The sequence below is a fragment of the Argentina anserina genome, chromosome 1, assembly GCF_933775445.1.
Source record: "Argentina anserina chromosome 1, drPotAnse1.1, whole genome shotgun sequence".
Lineage (NCBI taxonomy): Eukaryota > Viridiplantae > Streptophyta > Magnoliopsida > Rosales > Rosaceae > Argentina > Argentina anserina.
Genome location: NC_065872.1, coordinates 10,709,254 through 10,717,556, shown reverse-complemented (window position 1 = coordinate 10,717,556; position 8,303 = coordinate 10,709,254). Strand labels below are relative to the sequence as shown.

The 8,303-nt window shown below is 40.5% G+C and overlaps 1 protein-coding gene and 1 long non-coding RNA gene across 2 annotated transcripts; one reads left to right on the top strand and one right to left on the bottom strand.

Annotated features, from left to right (window-relative positions):
* Nucleotides 1-1,226: 1,226 nt before the first annotated feature.
* LOC126796956 (putative UDP-rhamnose:rhamnosyltransferase 1) lies at nt 1,227-3,713 on the bottom strand. The gene is given in 7 exon segments (XM_050523666.1): nt 1,227-1,520; nt 1,523-1,991; nt 1,993-2,202; nt 2,205-2,347; nt 2,350-2,540; nt 2,542-2,665; nt 3,677-3,713. Coding segments are annotated over 7 exon segments (1,401 nt in total). The 3' UTR covers nt 1,227-1,293.
* Nucleotides 3,714-6,165: 2,452 nt separating this feature from the next.
* Nucleotides 6,166-7,803, top strand: LOC126796980 (uncharacterized). The gene is made up of 3 exons (XR_007672430.1): nt 6,166-6,509; nt 6,882-6,971; nt 7,056-7,803. It is a non-coding gene; the product is annotated as an uncharacterized LOC126796980 (long non-coding RNA).
* Nucleotides 7,804-8,303: the final 500 nt, after the last annotated feature.

Sequence of the window (8,303 nt, the reverse complement as noted above, 5' to 3'; positions counted from 1 at the left end):
CACGATAGGCACTCCCGAAAATGGGAAGTGACATCCTCCCTCACCAAACAAGGTGTACATAGCGCATCCCACATACGCCCACGATCCTTGCAAGACGAAAGGAGTTCCCAAAGGTCGCCCAACAAAGCTTCGCGCCAGATCTCTTGTTTTGGACCTTATCCTGGATCTCTCGTCCAATCCTCCCTCTGGATGCACCATGTCTACTCGACTCCCTCCCGAAGCCTGTACTTGGGGACACAACGACAATGTGTCGGAGCCACTTTGATACAACTTGTCACAGATCTAGGTATTCGGCTACTACACTTGATCTATGCGGTGCTCCATCACTTATGAGCCAACCTTATCTAATAGGGCAATGCATTAATTTCACCCTGCCTTAGGCTCATAAGGGTTTGGCTCCAGACCTCGACCAGTATATGTAGTGTGGCATACTCCTTTCTTCGACGACAAGTCTTTGACTAGCGATAAGCTCCCCAAACTTAACCAGGTCGGCCTGCTTGAACCTCTAGGAATGGCAGCCACATATGCTTCCACACTCCCCGATCCTGAAGCAATCTCACATATGCATGAAACTCATATAACCAACGGCGCTCATGATACACTCCCGAAAATAGGACGTGACAATAGGCTGACAACCTAAATAATAAAGGCATGATTACTAATCAAGAAATTGAATGACTCTATAGAGAGTGATATTTGGGAAATGATTCAGTGTGGGTCCCACAATAGTTTCATGATTCTCTCATTTTCATTCTGGTGAAGAGATTAAGTATTGATTTCTAATTATGGGATAATCAACTTTTTATTCTAAAATTATCCTCATTATTTATGAGTAATTTATAAATACCCTATGAGACACATAATTCTCATTCCGGATTTCGATTCCTACACATTAGTAAACATATGAATGAGATTCTAATTCCTAATTATAAGTAAATAAAAGGATGGGAGTGACTCTTCCTCCTTCCCATTCCCCTCTCTCCCATTCTCTCTCTCATTCTTTGTCAATTCCATTACGGATTAGTAAAGATGCCCTAAGATGAATAAATGTGGAAAAATGGTTGTATAATTGCATATGGTGTTCAAAAAAAAGAAAGAAAGTATATATAGCCATATAGGCCTTGCATGCGCCAGCCACGTTAAACAATATTTACGAAACTAATTCATTATTTCTCAATGCTACAAAGCTGCTTTACTCTCATTCTGAACTTATTAATTAGGTGAAAACTGAAGGCACTGGAACACGTACGTAAATTAAGCCTTCCCTAACTCAATCCACTCAGCTACAAGAATTCAAACCTCATGATGGGCAGGCGTTTCCAGAAACTCCACGCATTCGTCCATGTATATATCATGGCGTACGTTGTCCCTAATCAACTTACTATATTCATCAGCTCCATCTCTGTATGGCTTCCCCTCCTCATCGACCACGATCAACTTCAACGAGTTCGCTAACTCGTTCCTTGTAAACCATCCACTCTCTTCTTCTCTAGGCACTTCAATTCCGATCTTGTTTCCCGAAACCTGGCAATTAGCCCTTGATCGTACATAAATGGCAGCATGATTAGGGGACGCCCGTATTGGAGTGACTCAATGAGGGAACTCCAACCTCAATGAGTCAAGAAACCGCCGATCGACTCGTGCGACAAAATTTTGAGCTGAGGAGCCCAACTAGTCCAGACAAGGCCGCGATCTTTGGTTCGGTTCTCAAACCCGTCTGGTAGCTTAACCGAGTCACCATTGCCAGACCCATGACTAGGTATCCGTAGCACCCAAAAGAAAGGCAATCCACATAGCTCCAATCCAAGAGCCAACTCATTGAACTCTTCTTGGCTTAGATTAAGCTCACTCCCAAATGCAACATAAATCACTTTCCCTTTCTCTTGTTTGTCCAACGACTCTGCAATTTTGGTCCAGTTACTATCTTTTCCTTCTTCATCACTTCTTGGTACAGATGGTGGCAAGAAGCCGGTGGGAAGCACCACTGGTTTTTTGGTGAAGGTCTTGAAGCAAATCTAGCCACTCACCTTCGATATCTCTACAACTTCGAATGAAGTAGACTTAGCAGCCTTGGATAGTTGATTCCAAACGAAATCCATCAGTCACGCCAGAAGGGTTTTGTTTCATGACACCTTCGAAGATTTTCTTGGCCTCGAAAGGCCTAAAATATATATTGGACGGAAAGGGAATCCATGGCCTAAAATATTTTCTTGGTCAGTGAATTGTTCTGGCTTTGTTCTAGAATAATATCTAGACGCTCGATCCGGTGATGTTGACCCAAAGAAGCATAAAGAGGAAGCGTTGAAAACACTGAAATGGGCAGTTGAGATACCGAGCTTAGAAGTCAGTGAGGGGCAAAGTCGTGAATGATCCAATCAGGAGTTTGAGCTTGTAAGAACTCAGAAATACCTTCTTCGAGTCCATCATGAGCTATTTTGAGGTATGGGATAACGTCATACGGGACATCCATGGTGGCCTCTGCGTTTTCCGGAAGGTTTTCCACGCGGGGGAGAGGGATTTGGACGAGAGTGATCAGAGGGGAGTCGTTGGATGTTTCTAGGTGTGGAAATGAAGGAAACCTTGTGGCCTCTGCGAGCTATGTGCTTGGCAGCCTCAAGAAAGGGGATTATGTGACCAAAAGCAAGCCATGGGAACAAAGTTACGTGTCACGGACCTAGCCATTCGGCTGCCACACTTAGTCCATGTGGCGTTTTTTTCATGGAGCCAGCCTTATCTAATGGGACAATACACTGGTTTCGCCCTGTCTTGGGCTCATCAGGGGATCGGCTCCAGACCTCAACCTGTGTGTAGGGCGGCCAACTCGCCTCTTCAACGTTAAGTCCCCGACTAGCGACAAGCTCTCCGAATTGAACCGGGTCGGCATGTCTAAACCCCTCAGAAGGAGCAGCCATATATCTCCCACACTTTTAATCTTAAAGCAAATCCCACATATGTCTGATGTTCTTATAATCAGCGACGCCCACGATTGACACTCCCGAAAACGGGACGTGACATCCTCCCCCACCAAACTTGGTGTACGTCTTTGTACACGGCATCCCCACTTGCGGCCCGCATATCTCTTGTACGCCCGCGATGCCTAGAGCGATGAAAAGAAGTATCCAAAGATTGCCCAATAATGACTTCGCGCCGGATCTCTCGTCTTGGACTTTGCCACGGATCCTCTCGTCCTATCCTCCCTCCGGAGGTGACCCTGCCTACTTGACTCCCCCGCAGAGCCCCCCGTATCTTGGGGACACGGCGACACGTGTGAACGCTTGACGAACACAACGACAGCGATGTTGAGGCGGCTCTGATACCACTTGTCACGGACCTAGCCATTCGGCTGCCACACTTGGTCTATGCGGCGCTCCATCCCCATGGAGCCAACCTTATCCAACGGGACAATACACTGGTTTCGCCCTGCCTTGGGCTGATTAGGGGATCGGCTCCACACCCCAACTTGTGTGTAGGGCGACCAACTCGCCTCTTCAATGTTAAGTCCTTGTCTAGCGACAAGCTCTCCGAATTGAACCTGATCGGCATGTCTAAACCCCTCAGAAGGAGCAACCATATATCTCCCATATTTTTAATCTTGGAACAAATCTCACATATGCCTGATGTTCTTATAACCAGCAACGCCTACGATTGACACTCCCGAAAATGGGACGTGGCATATGAAGCTTCTTATGCTTAGTTGCAGAGGCAGAGCTCATTTCGATTAATTGATGGGGTTGTTTGAGCTTATTGTAATAATGTAGTAGTAATCCACCATCAGCTTTTAAAAAACTCGGAGACTTTAAGGTCTGATATCGAGTGAATGGATTGATTATTGGCCACTGAAATGATTGAATGGATTGATCGAATCGAAGAGTACGTACTAGCTTATTTGGTGATCACATAAAATCGATGCGCTTGGTGAGGATTGTAGCACACAGCCGGCCGGGGAATAACCAAATTCCATTTGGCTACTAGCTAGTTATATGATGTGTATCATACTGTACGTGTCTGTTGATCAAATCACACAATACCAGTCAAAATAAACACGAGTGGTAACGACGGAAAGAGGATAAGCATGGAGAACAGTAGTTGGGAAAGAAAGAAAGTTGTCTTTGCCATCTTACACCCGCAAGATATTCGGCGAATTGTCTGAAAAAGATACATATAGACTTGGATGTTTCAATTCTAGGCGTTGAATATTTGATCGGTTACAAATAACAACTCCTAAGCTTCATCTCAAGCTCAACCATGCATCTACCTCTTTGATGGGAGGTGTTCCTGATATTTGAACGAATAGATGGCCTACAATTTGTTTTTGTCAATAACATGTTTCATTAATAAACAAGCCAATCTGAAACCTTGAGCAAACAGATGCATGCCCACAATTAGTTAAATTATAATCATGGCTATATTGATCGATGGCGGTAATTGCTAGTCAAACAGTAATTATGGTCGAGAAATTCAAAGAGGAATGGTAAGTAAAACTTCGTTGTCTACTTTAGAATTGAGTTTACAGGTCTGAGCTAAAAAGGTTATAAAATATACTCGGACATTACTTAATTAGACCCAATACAAGAAAAATAGCATACAACATCACAATAACATGATCTAAATGTTCATTGTCAATTACTATTTTAGACAACATGCAGAAAACGTATGTTGTAAAAAGTAGGGGTGTGCATAAAAACGGAAATCCCGATCCCGTCCCGAAATTCATAGTGACAGGACGGGATGGAGGTCTAAAAACGTTCATCCCGTTCCGATCCCGTCCCGTTTCATAATAGTGGGATAGGATGTGGGACGAATAATTTATATCCCGCTTCGTCCCGTCCCGTCCCACCTTTAATGAAAACTTAAAAATTCTTATATATTTGTATCAAAATGAAACTAATTTATGTTCTTAATAACTCTAAAATTATATCAACTCAAATAATAATGGTAAATTATAATATTTTGAACATAATATGCATTTTTTAATTAAAATTTCATTATTAAATGTTACTTTGTTAATGAAAAAGTAAAAATATAGGTTTTTATTTTAACTATATAGGAAGGTGGGATTTGTCCCGTCCCGTCCCAACCGGGATTTGTCCCGTCCCGTCCCAACCGGGATTAATCCTGAGTGAGATGCATTCTTAAAAACTCTCGTCCCGTCCCGTCCCGATTCAAAAAGTGGGACGGGACGTGGGATGAGCCCCTTTCTGTCCCATCCCGTCCCGTGCCCACCCCTAGTAAAAAGGTATATACTACAACATTTGTCATGAACACGTCACTTTTATTATTGACTACGCATGATGTATGTTGTTATTTGCAAGTTGTCAATTGAGTTAATCAACATCAAGCATGAATGCACGCTCCTAAATGTTTTAGAATGACAATAGACAGCACATTGTTAAATGTCATTAAAATGAAAATACATATCACGTTGTTAAATATTTTCAAAATGACAAAAACATGTTGTCATTTGTGATTTCATAAAGATAAAAGTAAAATTTAGTCCTAACTTTTCCTTATGTTGTCTCGTAGATTCTATTATTATTCATAAGTGGCAATTTTTGTTAAGGCTGTAAGTAGGCTCGAGCCGCTCGTGTTTGATTAGTGCTTGATTCGTTTTTAACCCGTTCGGCTCGAGCTCGTAAAGTTAAATTAGTCGAAGTTGAGCTCAATATTAAGCTCGAAATAAGCCGTGCTTGAACAATAAAAGCTCGGCTCGTTTATTAATTAAACTTAACTTATTAATTTTTATATTATATATAAAGCATAATTTTTATATAAGAAATAATATTAAAAATATAATATTAGTTCGAAATAGTTGAAAAGGCTTATTTCTATATTAATTAGTTAAATACTTTAAGTTTAATAACGAGTTTGATTTGTTATTTGTAGTTTATTACAAATAAAAAAAAATTGTGTGATGCTATGACATTCGATTTTAAATTTTCTGTTTAATTTTAAAATTTTAATTTCATATAATTCAAAAGGTTTTTTAAGCCGAGCCAAATTTGAACATGAAATACAAAAATTAAATTTTGGTCCAACTCGAACTCAATTGAATGAAAACAAGTCAAATATAAATAATATATTATTGAGCTCAGCTGGGCTCGTTTACGTTCCCAATTTTCGTATAGTATTTCTCAAATAAAAAGATCACTCCTTTTTATATCTCAATTATCTCTCTTTCACCATTTTTCCAAATTCTAATGGAGCTAGAACCAATCGGAAGCCAAGAAGTCCGGCAAGGCGAAGCCGACAAGATCACCGGTCCATGTCGCTTTCATCGTCGATTGCGATCTCTCCGACAACTCGTTTGCCTCACTCACTCCATTCTCAGGGATGCATCTTCGTCATTGTTTCTGCTAAATTTTCAATCTAAATCGTCTATTGAGTTTGACTTAGGGTTTGGGCTTTCTAGGAGGTGATGTGCTTGCTGAACCGCCCGAGCTTACTGGTGACGAGTAGACAGATTCGAATGTGCAGAAGGCGATGCTGGGACAAGTAGGGATCTCTTCAAGGTATGATTCCAAGCCGATTTCTCATCTAGTTTTTATAGGTGTTTGATGAATTACCTTAGTGATTCGAGAACTTGCAGTGTGTTGCTTGTGTTAAGTGAGAGCATAGATTCGCCTTTTCGGCTTGTATCTCTTTCATTTGGCTTAGAAATAGGCTTTTTGGCTTGATAAAATCGCCTTTCACTCATAGTCTTGTTTGCTATGAGAGCTTAGACTCACGAAATTTAACTTTGATTTGTTTGATTCAAGTTGTCAATTATGTGTATGGAAGTCGATCCTATATGTTTGTGTAGGTTTGTGATGAAATTCTAAATTCTGTGTGCATGGGGACTATCAACATGTATTGATATATTGTGAATTTGTGATGCTATGTAGGTTGTTGCTTACTTACTCTGGAATACCATAATTGTGATCACTGCCTAGATTAAGGGTGAAGGTGATCAAGTATAAAGCTTTATATACCTTGTATGTGTCCTGTATATGCTAGAGTATGAATTGTGATCTGCCATCCAGAGTTTGGTGAAATTGACAAATCTCTTGCTGGTATAGGGGTGAAAATTTGGTTCGTCGTGATTATGCATTTCATTGCTGTGACACCTGGATCTTATGTGCTGTGGCACTGCCCTCTTTACCGTGTGTTCTTGATAGATGATCTACATGGCAGAAACCATTAAAGTTTTATAAGAGACGTGGTAAAGAAGGTTCCAAAGCTCAGGCCTTGATCTGACATTCTATAGGCGATGATCTGTCTACATGGGAACTTGCTTGATTTGGTTTCAGCAAGATTTTTTGAGTTTTAGGAATTTTTATGATTTCTTTCTTATTAGGTTTTGTTTTACTTTATCCTAGTGGTTTTAGGGTTTTAGCTTCTCTATATATAAAGGCCTTTGTAGCCTTTTGCAGGCAGAATTGAGTTTATAAAAAATTGAAAGCTTTTGTTTCCTTTCAGGCCTGTGTGACGCAGCCTAATTTCTGGGTGTGATGCCTAGAGTTCTACTGGTGTGATTCAAGTAGTCTTGTTCTGGTCTTGAATTCCCACCTTTAATTCCTTCTTAGCCTAAGAGTTTTTAAACAATCCTTAGCCTACAGTTCTCATTATTTGTCCTGCATCAGTTCCGTTTTTGTATTCTCTGTGGCAAATTTGGATGTTGATTTATTTTGGTTTAAATACCAAGCTCTCGTTTAACTATTTACCTGTTAGTAAGCCATAACTATATTAGTTAATGTTGTCTCAGATTTGTTAATTTAGTAGGTTTGCAATCTACTCCTGGATTTCTAGTATACCCCATATTACTTATGTTATTATCTTCTGTACAGTACGTTTCATATTGGCTTCTTCATCTTTGTTGTGATTGCTCTCTAGAAACCTTAACTTAAGTTCACTGAACGAAACCCACCGGAAAAGAAGTCTTTAGGGGAGGGCAAGGATGAAGGAGGACTGGGATTTCGTGACCATAATAATTTCAATATGGCTCTCTTGACGAAGCAATGTTGGAGACTTGTACAAAACCCCAACTCCCTATGGGCTAGGATCATGAAAGCAAGATATTATCCGAACTGTAACTTTTTCCAAGCAAAAAAGGGTCACTGAGCTTCTTGGAGTTGGTCTAGCTTACTGGCTACAAGGGATTTTTGGAGTTCCCTCCTCATACTAGACATCTAATTAAAAGGTGTTATAAACCGAGTTGGACTTGAGGTCGTGTTTACTTAGGGGTAATGAGAATGATTCTGTCAGGTTTCATTCATATTCCTGAATGAATTGAAGTTTACGGACATAAATAGAGAATCAAAAATGAT